The sequence below is a fragment of the Cladophialophora psammophila genome, assembly GCF_000585535.1.
Source record: "Cladophialophora psammophila CBS 110553 chromosome Unknown aczJe-supercont1.7, whole genome shotgun sequence".
NCBI lineage: Eukaryota > Fungi > Ascomycota > Eurotiomycetes > Chaetothyriales > Herpotrichiellaceae > Cladophialophora > Cladophialophora psammophila.
This window is the reverse complement of record NW_006912928.1, coordinates 1,231,285-1,245,060: the sequence shown is the minus strand read 5'-3', so window position 1 is coordinate 1,245,060 and position 13,776 is coordinate 1,231,285. Positions and strand designations below refer to the sequence as shown.

The 13,776-nt window shown below is 54.2% G+C and overlaps 4 protein-coding genes across 4 annotated transcripts; all 4 read right to left on the bottom strand.

Annotated features, from left to right (window-relative positions):
- Positions 1-1,052: 1,052 nt before the first annotated feature.
- A1O5_05471 (uncharacterized protein) lies at positions 1,053-2,264 on the bottom strand (the record flags this gene model as incomplete). Its single annotated transcript, XM_007746072.1, has 1 exon — positions 1,053-2,264. One exon carries the CDS (start codon positions 2,262-2,264, stop codon positions 1,053-1,055), a length of 1,212 nt encoding a protein of 403 aa, XP_007744262.1.
- A 728-nt stretch (positions 2,265-2,992) lies between these two features.
- A1O5_05470 (uncharacterized protein) lies at positions 2,993-5,759 on the bottom strand (the record flags this gene model as incomplete). The annotated part of the gene is made up of 8 exons (XM_007746071.1): positions 2,993-4,205; positions 4,259-4,380; positions 4,436-4,488; positions 4,544-4,770; positions 4,830-5,180; positions 5,244-5,284; positions 5,337-5,417; positions 5,472-5,759. The coding sequence occupies 8 exons, from the start codon at positions 5,757-5,759 to the stop codon at positions 2,993-2,995; spliced, it is 2,376 nt and encodes a 791-aa protein (XP_007744261.1).
- Positions 5,760-7,579: 1,820 nt separating this feature from the next.
- A1O5_05469 (uncharacterized protein) lies at positions 7,580-8,731 on the bottom strand (the record flags this gene model as incomplete). The annotated part of the gene is made up of 2 exons (XM_007746070.1): positions 7,580-8,421; positions 8,521-8,731. The coding sequence occupies 2 exons, from the start codon at positions 8,729-8,731 to the stop codon at positions 7,580-7,582; spliced, it is 1,053 nt and encodes a 350-aa protein (XP_007744260.1).
- A 2,527-nt stretch (positions 8,732-11,258) lies between these two features.
- Positions 11,259-13,407, bottom strand: A1O5_05468 (uncharacterized protein; the record flags this gene model as incomplete). The annotated part of the gene is made up of 3 exons (XM_007746069.1): positions 11,259-12,420; positions 12,482-13,334; positions 13,389-13,407. The coding sequence occupies 3 exons, from the start codon at positions 13,405-13,407 to the stop codon at positions 11,259-11,261; spliced, it is 2,034 nt and encodes a 677-aa protein (XP_007744259.1).
- Between the last annotated feature and the right edge of the window lie 369 nt (positions 13,408-13,776).

Sequence of the window (13,776 nt, the reverse complement as noted above, 5' to 3'; positions counted from 1 at the left end):
AACGGTAGGCGGATGAGAGTGTGCAGGGACTACGAGCTGAGGGACTAACTAGAGGCGGGCCCAGTCTATGTCCTCGGCGATTGACTGTTTTGCGTGCCAACCTTCGTCTTCTTCAGCCCCTGTTTGTTCGCAGCCTTGAGCACTCGTCGCAGGTAGGTACACTGAAATGGCAGACTAGCGACGACTGCCTGCAGCAGAGTCTGATTTATTGACAGGGAATTTGCAGCAAGCCATGGGACGTCCAAAGGCCTGCCCGTCCGTGCAAACTCATCATGTTCCTCAAGAACCGACTTCGCTGACTGCAATCTGTACAAGGTGATTGTTATTGCCAGCATCTTCAAAAGCCATCCAGTCACGGCATGTTGTCCTCGCGATCTGCGAAGGATCCATAGCGGAGATAATCTGGGCGAGATGCTTGCCCTTGCTGAGCGAAGCACTGGATTGTTTTGCCATGATGCCCTTGAGTGGAACTTGATTGAAACAGACGTCATCACTTGCAAATCCGGTTGTTAGCCATGTACGATGTACGACCGGCATTTGTGGGCGTTATCGTGAAGCCTATGACAGGGAATCAGTCGGCGCGGATGCGGGCTTCCTCAACCCTGCAGTCCTGATGGATTCTGCAGGAAGATGGATGTCTCGCAAGAATCTACGAGGTAGTCTGGCCTTGCCCATAACAATGTGGAGTAGTCGTACGGGGTGCTCTGTACTGTACCCATCAGGGCCTGGAGGGTGCTTGCTTATCCAATAACCCCTAGCCTCGTGGCAACGGGCGATGTCTGCCCTATTGCTCAAGTGTCTCCCCTGAAAGCCCCCGGGACAGTGAGACCCCCGATGGCCGGCCGAAAGTCCAACATCTCGCCCATGAGAAATATCAGCATCGCTAAGACCGACGCCTGGAAGACGCTGTCCGATATCTCCCGGTGTCTCTCACATATTGAAAACCACGGAGGCAGATGGACGAAAATGTTCGACCAACAAGCCCAACAAGCCATCAAGGCCGGTTGAGAGTGCGGAGAGCTGACCGGAGACTTCGGTCATGCGAGAGCCCTTTATTTCAGCAATGCCTGTCTGACTATCTCCCCCAGGCCGGCCAATCGATCTCGTGGCTCATTCGAGAAAACAATCCGTATATATTGAGCCTCGCCGTCAGAACCCCAACCGACCATCGGAGTCACGCAGGCTCCTTGTTCCAGAAGCGCTTCAGCCGCGGCATCGGCGCGCCAACCCAGCATGTCGACCCGCAACAACAGCGACCATCCCCCGTCCGGTTTGCCAACGGGCAGTCCACGGAGTTCTCTCATGCACAAATCCCTTCGCAGCTGCAGTTCATCAACGTAATCGACAATGGCTGTCTTGGATACCTGGAGAGCCTCCTTTGCAGCCTTTTGCGCAATACCTACAGGGACGACAACGTTGGCCATCGACACTAAGCCAATATCTTGCATGACGAGCTCGGGACCAACAATCCAGCCTACGCGCCAGCCGATCATGCGCAATTCTTTCGACGCCGAGCCCACGGTGATGGTTCGATTCGTCATGCCAGGGAAGGATGCCGGATGGATGGCCGGAAGGCCGTCAAACAGAAGACGTTCCATTGCTGCATCGTATATCAACAGGATATCGTGCCTGACACAGAGCTCTGCTACAAGCGCCCAATCTTGGTAATCGAGGTAAGCACCGGTCGGCATGCTAGGGGACATCAGGAGCATCGTCGTGATCTTGTTGTCTGGCGATTCCACTACCTGTCGCAGTTTCTGCCGGTCCAGGGACCATGATTCCCCCGGAGTGAATTGCAAAGGCACCAAACGTGGAATGCCACCGGCGAGGCGGACACGATTGAGCAGGCCGGCGTACACCGGCTCTGTCAAGAGGACGCCATCGCCTTCCTCCACAGTGGCCAGCAGGGTGTTTAGTATGCCGCTCAGGCCACCGGCCGTGATGACGCAGTTTGCCTCACCCCTGTATTGGGTCGCACCTTTGGTCATGGAGTTCAGGTGCTCAGCGACTGCATTTCTCAGGCCGATCTGGCCGAGAAACGGCAGGTAGCTGTTGTCGTCGTCATTTGCAGCAGCAGTCGAGGTCAGGTTTGGCACAACGCCATCCGGAGGGATGTCGACATCCAGGTTCTCCAATCGCAGCAACTTCGGAGCCAGCAGACCAGCTTGTGACTGTCTCCCCCTCGCCCTGTCCGCAATATTGCCCATCTTGTCAACGCCGATGCCCTGAAGGCCTTCGAGCCTTTTTGGTCTTTGGCGATTCATTGTCCGGCCAGATTTGCGAGGCGTGGGAAAAACCTAAGCTGGAGCTGTGAGATCTCTCGCGTCCCCAATCTCCAGGCCGGAAGATGTTTGTGGGTTTTGTGTGCAATGGTTGTGGGTTGGGCGGCTCGGAAGTGTCCACGCCCTGCGACATGGCCGAGCCAATCCCCTAGCGACCGCCCGCCTATTCGACAAAAATGATAGGCAGTGAAGTGCCTAGCACTCTAGGGCGCCCGCGCCTAAGGTTTGAGTGTTCGGCTCCAAATAGCGCCGAGATTCTCGATGCGCGAGAGCCTAGAGCCTTCCCAGGGAGACTCCCTCTTTCTCTGTCTATATAGGTCTCTGCAAATCAGGTGGATCTGTTCAGTATCAATAATATCCAGAACGGAGGAGCGTAGAATAGGGGACTACGTAGAGCAGAGCAGAGCAGATTCCATTCGTGAATTTGTCCATTTCCACTCGAAGCTCCTACGTCGTTTAAGTACGTTCAGGCATATGTCTAATATAAATATACATGCACATGCATACCAACATTAACGTCGTCTTCACGTATAGACCCTCTCTCTCCCTCCTTCTCTCGCGTGCGCGAGTATCGAATGACGGATGACGAAGATAACCATGTCACCATCTAAGATCACGAGTACATACTGAGCAGGGTTGAAAACGAAATGCAGTGGGATCAGATCAGATCAGATTAGGTGGGAGGCAGACGTGGACGTGACAGACAGAACTTACCCGAAACTCTCTTCAATGTACTCGACTCCGCGCTTCCCTTGCTTCAGCGCCGTGTGCATCGCGACCCTCGCCTCGTCGGCCATGCCGCCCGGGCCGCAGGTGAGGATGGCAATCCCCCCTCCAGCGGTACTGTGCACGTCATCGACGACGTTGAGGACCGTCGCGAGGATGTTGGGCCGGCCGGACGTGATGGCGACGCCGTTGCTGACGATGCTGGTGGCCGGGGTGCTGCTCTTGAGATCATCCTTTCCGGCGTCGGCGACCATTTCGCCCTCATCCTGGGACCCCAGGCTGCTGCTGCCCTGCGGCGCTCCCTCGCGGGCGGTAGCATGTAGGTGGACATGGATATCCTCGCGCCCAAGCATGGGCTTCAGTTCGTGCGCCGCGACGTTGCGGATCATGCCGGCCTGCTTGGCCGCCCACACCAGCGTTACGTTTCTCGTGCGCGTCGTCTGTTTCCCGTCCGTGCGCGACGCCTTTGCATCGTTGCTTGTCCGCTTAATGTGGTCTTGCAGATATGGTATCGCGCCGCTGATTCCTGTGCCGCCGACGATGAAGACGACGTTCTCGTATGCGTGCAAGGGGCTGCGTTCGCCGTAGGGCCCTTCAATAAACATGCGCGGCGTGACGACTCCAGTGGGTGACTTGAGGCATTGATCACGTAGACGTCTGGTCCAGCTGCCAAACGGGCGGATGAGGAAGGTGAGTCTCTGCCGGCCGACCGCGTCCTGGAAGATCGCGAGTTTATGCTGCGATGGGTCCGGGGTTATATCTGAGGACGAGGGAGAGGATGAGCCTGCGGCGACAACCTCGATATCCTTGCCCACGAATGTCTGCGGATCGTTACGACTCTCAACACCGCCTTCTTTCGCCGCACTTGTCGTCTGGTCACCACTCCCAACGGTCTCATAGGCACCCAACGTGAACGGGTGGTTCTCCCACCCCTTCCACTTCAGCGGCTGGTACAAGAAATAGTACTGGCCAGGTCCCGGTTTAAGCGTGTTAGACCCAGGCACGATCTCGAGTCTGATGAAGTCGCCGTCTTTGTCGTAAGTGGCGGAGGCCTTGGAACCAACAACAGAGTGTGACCACCTGATGTGAAGGTTGCAGTATGCCCACCGAGCTAAACGAGCCGCGCGATCGAAGCTCCAAATGGCCACTAGCGGCCACAGATAGACGTTGTACTCTCCGTCGAATATTGCAGTGTGACTGGTATGCGGAGGTTAGACCGACGCCAACGAGTGACAGAGGTGTCCACCTACTAAAACAAGCCAACAATGACCACCACAGAGAGTGCAATGTGGATAAGCAGGAAGACTTCATACGACTTCACGCGGAACCACATGAACGAGAAGAGTACGATCAAGTTCATTGCAATTGTCGCCTGCGTTTCATGTCAGCAATCCTATGAATGTTTCGTTATGGCATGAGGGGCTTACCGTCCCTCCCATGTACCAGAACTGCTCTTTCCATGATTCGGCGAAATAGCCAACTGAAAAGACAGTCAGCATCACTCTTTCAGACGAAGTCAGATACATAGAGCATACAGCCAGCCTCCAAGACAGACCATCCAATTGAATGAACAATCGCCAGCACGGTGGCGCATCGAGCGATGTGCCTGTGGAAGATATTGAAGGTTGCAAACCTCCAACCAGTTAGCCACAAGAATACGTTGTTCCTTCCGGAAAACATCCACAGCCAGGGCAGCATGGCGTAGCAGAGGATGCCAGTGCGATCCGAAATATAACGCCAGGCTTGCTGGGGTTCTGTATAGCTGAAAATAGGTTAGCAGTGGTCCATCTCAAGGGTAATAGGATGGCATCGAGAACATACTAGAGGTTAGGCCAGAAGATATGGTACCCCACGCAGCACAAGATGAAAGTCATGAACCAGAACGCGACCACAACGATCGTCTCCATGCGTGTCGGGATGGTATTCCAGAATAAGGGACGATTGTGATGGGAGCCAAATGCTGCAGGAATGATCACATTCGACCTAAACCAATGATGAGCTGATTCGACAAATGCGACGATTCTTGAGTGGCTTCTCTCCGAACTTGTGGATGCCATGCTCCCTTCAACGTCGACCAGGGCCTTCATGCGCCGACACTGAGAGAGGTGGGTGACGAGGCGGTTGGCCATGCCAATCAACAGCAGTCCACCCCAGAACCCATACATAGCCCACCTAGACCAGTTTAACAGAAGTCCGGAACACTTTTGTCATATTTTTCAGGAGAGCTGGACGCACCCGTATCTTTGAAGGAGGACGTATTCAAGATCAAAAATAACCTGGTCATCGTCAACACAAGACGCAGGCGGCGCAAGAGCCACGACAACGTACGTAAGTATCTTTCGCCGCCTTGTATAAAGACCTGGAAATCAGGACGGACGTGTTAAAGACGGTGAGGTCTTCAATGTCGCTCTACTGGGCAATCGGGAGAGACTTTATGTAGTCGTCGGTGAGAAGTGGGAGCACCTCGGAGTAAGGGATGAGCTTGACGCCGCCATATTCCACACAGTATCCGGCAAACTGGTTCTCACCAGCCTCGATCTGCTTGGGAGTGCAATAGACCTTGGCGGCCACCCACATGGATGTCATCACGAGCCTGTTGGTGCATAGCTTGTCATAGTAGCTAGCAGAAGCAGTCCCGTTGAAGGTGAGGTCTGAAACAGCTGTTTCAATACCATCCAAGCAGCCGGTATACTCGTCAACGGCCCCCAACGAGAGGCCGGACAGGAGAAGCAGCAGACTTAACGTCCTCATGTTAAATGTAGACCAGATAAAAGACTTTGAGAGCACTGAGGGCGCCTTCAAAGCAGCAGAGAAACATCCTGGCAGACATGCAGGATTTATAGTCCTGTGCAGGACTCCTACCTTTGCAGCGAGTTGAGTGGGTGGAAAGGCGCATTGAGAACACCTGACAAGACAACAACCCGCAGATCAAATAGACGCAGCCGAGCTCCTGGGGTCGCTCTAGGTCTCGGGACGAAGAAACTCAGAGAGGTCGATATACCAATGCATACCGTCGAGGTCAAGTTGTAAGTGGTGGCGGTGGAGATAGTCGAGCATGATTCGCACCTGTCGGATCAACCAAGTTCGCCAGATGATGTACAGTACATATGTATCAGAGAAATTTCTGATAATCTTATCAGATGGAAACTCGCTTCAGGTTTGGCGGGATTTGTTCAAACATCATGTCCACCGGGCGAGAATCTCAATGGCTCCTCTTTCTTCCTGGCCATATGCCACTCAAGCTTTTCTCTCAAGACTGACTTCCAAGGAAATGGTCTGAGGAGCCTAGAGCCCCAAGCTTTGCCGATCCGGCATCAAGCGCGAGGTAGACCAGCTTCGCTTCCGCGGTCTGGGTTGCGACAATGCACGCGGGTCCCAGTGTCACAGAGCAGAAGTTGCAGCATGACCGATACCGGCCACCATGGGCCCTGTAAGTTTTGCCCAATGTATTGTTGCATGCAAATTAACCTGGAGAAAGAGGACGTACCATTGTGCATGCGTAGGACCTGGCCGCAGAGGGTTTGTTTCCCTTTCTTCTGATAGACAGATCACGTTCGAGGCTGGAAGCCGTTGCCGTTCTGACAAAGCGAGCTGTCGAAGACAAAGAGCGGATCAATCCAGTCGACAGATGCAACTCATTTATGTTCGCAGTGGACCGACTGTCTCGGCTGATCCTGCCGCCATCATCATGGCCAGTCAATGACTATCAGGCCCTAAGCTCGGGTCCAACTGTCGCCACAAGGGCGGGAGGGAAGGGCTGTTCGAGACTTGTCAGTTACCAGGGAGGCGCTCTCTCTTCCTAGAACGGAGTCAATGTCCCTTCACGGTGGGCACATTTATTTGCACGGAGGACAAGACGGTGCAGGCAAAAGACGTGCTCCCCTCCCACAGCACAGTGTGGGGGTGCCACGATCGTGAAGCTGGAGCCGAAGTGGGAAGGATGAATGGCTTCCGGTTGTGTCCGATCAGGCCAGCGTGCGTCGAGCGTGGATGGATGAGCTCATTCGTGCAGAGCCATCAGGCCATATCAACGAGACTAAGCTTTGGCTGTCCGCTTCTTGGCTGCAACCGCCGCCAGTTGCCTCGCAAGGGAAGCCGCGCGATCGTCGAGCATTCATGGACGTGAATCACTGGGGGTCTCCAGGGTCGTTCTCGCTCCCCAGACCAGGCACAGAGCATCGTCGCTCCTCCTCTCAACTAGTGGTGTCAAACAGATTTTGCTCCCAAGCCAAAGGACGAGAATGCTAGAATTGGGCGACTCTCCGATATGAGTTCGCTGTGGAACGTGGAAGGTTGAGATGGGATGGATTTGCCAGGTTGAAACTGGGACGAACAGAGCAGACGCAAAATTGGAAATTGTGGCGGACAATGTCTTCAGGCTCGGCAGGCTCCAGAGCCCGTTTCTCCCAATCTATCTAAATCCACGCCGGTGTGGGAAGACATAGCCGCATCAACTCCCTAGTTACGATGCCGTGTATATCTATACAAGGAGTGGCCCTGGCACCTTCTGTCATTCCCTCTGCTCCTCACGCTTCCCTCTCATCCTCTGATATTCTCGCAACAATGATGTCTCATTTCGTCGAGCTACGAGGCCTTGTCAACTCCATTCTTCTACAGAACGAGGGCCAGTGCAGCGCCGCCGAACAGTGCAGCGGCACCCACCGCCCAGTCTTCAATGGTGCAGCAGCCAGACCCGTGTAGGTGGCAGTGGCAAGCGTGCTGCTGGCCGATGCCGTACTTGAGGCGGTGTTCGAGACCGGCCAGGCAGGTACCCCGTCTTCAGTACCATTGACTGGCAGGGTCCATGAGGCATGAGGGTTCAGGACGTTGTCAACGAAAATGACGACGCCTTCAGACACGGCGAGGTCGACATAGTTAATCCCAGCATTGTTGATGAAGTAATCTCCTGCTGGGGTGACGGATACTGTCAAAGACTGGCCTTGCAACGTGGTCAACTGCGTCCCGTTTTCGAAGTCGTCAAAGTGCCAAACTCTGCCGGCCACGACATGGTATTTGAGCACTTCAGCCAGTTGCTCGGTGCTCAACTCCGAGAGCGCTTCCTCGACAGCCGTGAAACCATCGTTGTCAGGAATGAGATAAGTCGCATCGTGGAGCCGATCAATTTGTTCAGTCAGACCGGTTTTGTTCAGGGCTGCCACGAAGGAACTGCCGTTGAAGTCGCCTGAAGCCACCGTCTCCGAGACGCTTGGGGGAATCTGCAAGACGCCGTTGATAATATAGATCCATCCTTTCCCGAACGGGATTGGCGTCGCTGGTCCTTCGGGATTGTAGTCCAATCCACCATAGAAGCCAACGACATTCTCGTCGTCGTCGTAGTAAATACCAACATCTTGTCCACCGGTCACATTGGTGTAATTGCTCGAGGTCAACAGGGTGGGCGCGATGTAGTAATCTGTGATGTTGTATTATCCTCCATTAATGACATGGTAAAGTAGTAGATTGAGGAGGTAGTCGTCGCCGGCATCCTCAATCGCCTGTCCGGCCGGAGTACTCAAGAGCTCGGCAATAGCTGTATCGTTCGGGGCGAGGAAGGTCAGGTTTGTCTTCCCAGATATAGCCTCCAGAAAGCCTGGGACTTCTGACACCACCTGACTGATGGTGGAAGTTCCGTTAGTGGGGTTGAGAACTGTCACTAGATCTGCCGAAGTCAGGGCCAAAGCAGCGCCAGCCAAAGCAGCGAGAATAAATCCTCTGGTCACCATTGAGACAGATGGAGAGTAATGCGGCAATCAATAGGCGTGAGCTATTAGATCAGAACGAGAGACGAGGAGAAGCTAAAGGGAAAAGACGAGCATCCATGCGGGCAGCAGGCAAAGTATATGTGCACTGGGCAGGTCACTCGATCGCCCTCGGAAATTCAAACGTGCTTGGTGCTCGAGCCGCGTTCTTGACCGCTTCATCATGCATTTGGCTTGACTAATATCAACACGAAAGAGTAATAAAAAGCAAGGACACAGACAGTTGAGGTCAAGGGCGAGGGAACGAAGCCTTACCGTAGGGGACTAGACACAAGCATTCGCTCAAGCCATGGCTTGCGGGAAAGAGAGCGAACAGAGCGTTTCGACCGTCATGCCCACAAAATCACAAGCTTCATCATTCAACGGCTCCAAATTCTCCCCATTCCAACCCAAGTCGGATGACGGATGAAGAGGGTCTGGAGAAAACCGTGAAATTCCTCGAGCCTATTCTGGCTTCGTCGATGGTGACATGAGCTTAGAGCCCTTCAAGCTTTCGAGCGCCGACACCGGCGAGGTGAGATGAGAAGGTTTGGAGGAAGGCAGAGAGACTGGAGAAGAATGATGTGATGGTGGTGGTGGTGATGAGGAGGAGGAGGAAGAGGAAGAGGAGAGAGAGACACACACAGACAGAGGAAGGAAAAAGGAAACAAAGCAAACAAGGGACCCATTTGGCGCCTTGGCTGAGCATCTTATCGGACAATCATTATATGATAAGATGAAGAATTTCATGTCGCTGTGCAGTACTGTAGACATAATGGGCCTTGGTGTGGCTTTCGCCAGCTCCGGCCACAGGACGAGGTACCAAGTACTTCGTGCACTAGCGGCGAGGCCCCCCAAGAACCGACTCGGTTGCCGAGGGTCGAGACAGCCTGAGAAAGAGGGAGCAAGCACATCATCAGCTGAAGCTGCAGAGGAAAAAGGACCCGAGCCGGATTTGACCGACCTGTGTACCCCAGCGAGGCCAGTACCGACATAGGCACCCACTACCCTCTGGAGCGTCGTCGTTATGTACTTGTAGACACCCCCATTCTCAGACAATGCAACGCTACAACCTCGCAAGCGCCATCCCGACCCAGTGCGCTCGGGAGGCAACACACGCCGCTTTACCTTGGATCCGGGCGCGTGCAGGGATGAGGCGAATGGGCCATAATAGGTACACGCTGTAGTCCCATCGCGATCCACGCAGGGGAGAAAGGTGGAGCGTGCGTCGCAACGTGGCGGGGTGTGTGGCTGACTACTTGTAGGCTAACTAGTGTACCGAGTACGGAGCACCTACGAAGGTAATACAGAGTACATGTTTGTATGTACTTGTATATACCGAGTACATTAGACGAAACCCCCCCACTCTCTTCTCTCTCCAGCCGTTTTCAGGGGCAACTCAGCCTTGTTGCCACCACCACCACCACCACCACCCAGATCGACCGGAAGTACGGAGCCGTGCAGGGCAGGCCTTCAACCTCGGTGCCTACTGCCTAGGTCTCCAGCAAAGCTCCACTTACATACACCGGAGATGGGGCGGGAAGCTTGGCTCTGAATGAGTGGTACGTAAGCGGTATGGAAAACCTAGGGTTGTCTATGTAACGTCTTCCTGACTTGAGCAGGGTCCTCCTTTTTGTTCCATGGTCTTCTTCGAGTCTATTCTTTTCTTTTCGGTTGTCCCAATCCAGCATCGTGGGCCAAGGACTCCTGCAGGGATCGCCCAGATTTTCTATGCTGTCGACAACGGTCTGATCCAATTCAAGATACTTGTTCATGTCATTCCAGATCATCATTGCAGGCCGGGCATGGCAAGAAACACCTTCCACCGTCATGGAGAATTTAGACTCGCTCCATTGAAATGCCATCCAGACTCCTCGTCACCGCAGACTTCCATTTGCCTCGGGTCATCAATGCCACCTGGCAAGGCTCCCTGTATGTGTATTTCGGACTATCGGAACATATCTATCGGTAAGAAAAGAAATCCTCCCTCTTGTCACGGGCACCATTGCCTCCAATAGAGGTGAGCTTACCAGACCCACGGTCTGGTGTCGTAGGGCATGAATAGAACATCGTATGCAAAGTCGCCCAAGAATCAGGACGGCAGATTTGAGGCGAACAATTGTTGTTGCCGTCAGTGAAACCTGCAAGGTAAAGCGCAAAGGGTCGGGAGCTCGGGGCGCAAGTTGCGAATCGTCCTCGAAAACCCAAGCAGCGGCTTTCCTGGCTCTCATCAGCTTCTCTTTCGGAAGCCCAGCCTTCGGTAGATATTCGCGTCTCAAAACTGGGGGGACAAAAAGAGAATGGCAACCAACAGTAAGCGACCGCCCGACGTAGCATTGCAGGGTAGTGGGTGGGTGTTGGCGGAACCGCTCGCGGCAAGCCGTGGTGTCGACATCGGGTCGCCTCAGCTGATCGCGTCCGTCCATACGTCGTCTCTGGCTCCCGGGCCTCCCCCCTCCCGGGGTCGCCTGCAGCAAGGCTTCTTCTAGATCATGGCGCCGTAGCTACTCGGTTAGGTAGAGCCTCTATTGACGAAACTCCAGAAAGAGCCCTCACCAAAGTCGCCGCGAAACTGCTGTGGCCCCTCAGTGCCAACCCTGCCGTGGTCCGGTCCCTCGTTGAAATTGCCTTCGGACATTGAAAACGGCTGAGCAATGGCCAGCTCATTGTAGGTCAGGTCTGCGACCGGTCGAAAAGGAGTTCCGTCAAATGCATACCCAGAGCTGGCTGGAGGGGCGGTTGAAGGCGTTTGCTGAAAGGGCGTGCTCCAATCCGGCATGTCGCCAAATGAAGTATTCCCGCAGAATAATGCTGGCTGTTGTTGCGGGGGCTGTGTCACCGGGTAAAAGGGAGCCGCCCCGTGAGAGCCGGGCGTCGCAAACAGTTCCGAAGAGTGTGCATCAGACCGAGGGCTGTTGGACTTGGATGTCGGGACCGGTGATGGTTGATTCTTCTCCGCTCGAAGTAGCAAATTCCGAATCACGTCCGCACCCTGGCCAGCCACTTTGTTGGTGTTGCGGATTGTGTTCAGTCTGAAAAGGGACTCTCGTATGCTTCTAAAGGCCTCGGGGACCAACTCTGCATTTTCGTGCGGGAAGGCGATCAACACAGCCAGCATGGAGACACAAGGTTCCACGGTCAAATACGCAAGCGTGAACATCTTGTAGTGATGCGGAGAGAGGCTGTCGAAAAATCTCTGCTGGGCGTCCAACATGTGGATGGCCGCTGTCATGATCTCGGTCCGACTCTTGGCAATCGAAAAGATATAAGGTCTGTGAAGCAGGAGGATGAACAGCCATATGGTGGCGCAGAAGAACTCCCGTTGTGATGCCAGCATGGGACAATCTTCGTCGAATGATGTGTCCGGGTTCTCAAACCGGTAGATCGCTGGGATGGTAGCGATATAATCAAGAGCCCCCTGGTGAAGACGCTCTACCTTGCCATAGTCACGCGGATATGGGCCTTCTAGCTCTAACTCTCGGACCTGTGGGAGCTGCTTGTGCATGTGGTACTCCAGCAATCGCACCGTGAAGGTATTCGGTTTCTCGTAGTCGCTCCTTTCAAAGGGTGCAGTAGACCTCCGATTTCTGGGGATCTCGCAGTCTGTCGGCGGCACTATCGTATAGTCGTTGGCCTTGAAGTTCAGCGGCTTGCCTAGAACCATGCCCATTTGACTGGTTTTGCGCGTTAGGAGAGTGGACATGGGCCATTGGGCTTCGTTATGGGCCAACTCACCTGTCCCAGAGGTAAAGGTTCACCATCAGACGACGCCGTAGCACAATGTCCCATAGCTCTACGCAGGCGCTCTCTGCATCACTGGCGTATAGTTTCCCGTCGTCGCGATGGAGACCAATCTCTTGCGCGTTGATGGTTGCCTGGGCAATGATATGCCACGCTTCGGCAATCATGCCACGGTTCTTGAGCCAGGCAGTACGCAGAATCTGTGCTGCTATGTAGTCCAAGTTGATGACATTCTTCGGGAGCAAGCCCAAGAGTCGCATCGTAGGGTCGTCGGACGGTCCATCTCCCTCCACAACAATCCCTTTGATACAGAACGTGTGCAGGTTTTCAGCGTGACCTGCGGGGAGGAACTGTAAGGCGCAGGCCAGCACCTGAAAGAGCAGGGCCGAGAATATCAGCCTCTCCGAAGGAAACGTCCGTTCAGCTTGGTAAAGGGGTGAGGTGGGCTGGTGGTAGTATTCCTCTAGTTTGACCGTGAAATAGTTCCGGTCGAGGATGGTATACTGCCAGTTGACCTCGTCGAAGAAAACCTCGACCAAATCTCTGACGCAGGCCGAACATGGCAATAGTTTGAGCACGGACTTGTAGATGTCGTAGGCGGCCTGGCACAACGACACGTCCCTCTGCTTCTGCGACGGTTGAGGCGTGCTTCCCAACTCCAGATTCTCTAATTTCTTGACGATGCCCAGTGAATTATGGACGTTGACGTTGGAATAGCCGAAACAAGCCAGGTCGGGGCTCCATGTCTCTGCCTTTGCGGACTGGTAATCTTGCACACTGAAGTCGGGCGCCTTAGAGAAGGCGTCCACATACGAACCCTCACTGGGTTTGTGGGTGCGACTGTTTACTGATCAACACGAGGAAAGACAGTGCATTCTCGCATCCACAACGAGACACTTACTCCGGAATCGCGTCTCCATAGGAGCAACTGTCTTGCTTTCCTCGGAGGACACAAGTCATGCACGGCGTCTCTCTGTTACACTTTCGCAACTGTCAGTCCCCGCGGATGAATTGCACCAAGAGGGCCTGGAAAAACCTTCTGTTTACTATGGCGGCAGTTGGTGCAACTAAACGTGATGCGCATTCGTTTCTTGCGCGCTTGTTCGCCCGAAAGACCTGCGGGATGGCGTCGGCTCTCCATGGCCAGCTCCAAGCTCCTCGTCGACAGAGGTGGTTTCTGGATGGAAAAAGAATCTCGAAATCCGAGTCCTGCGGAGTATCGTCTTTACATAAAGCCGCAAGCGATAGAACTTACCCCTCGAGACCTGATCCACTACTGCACGGACCCG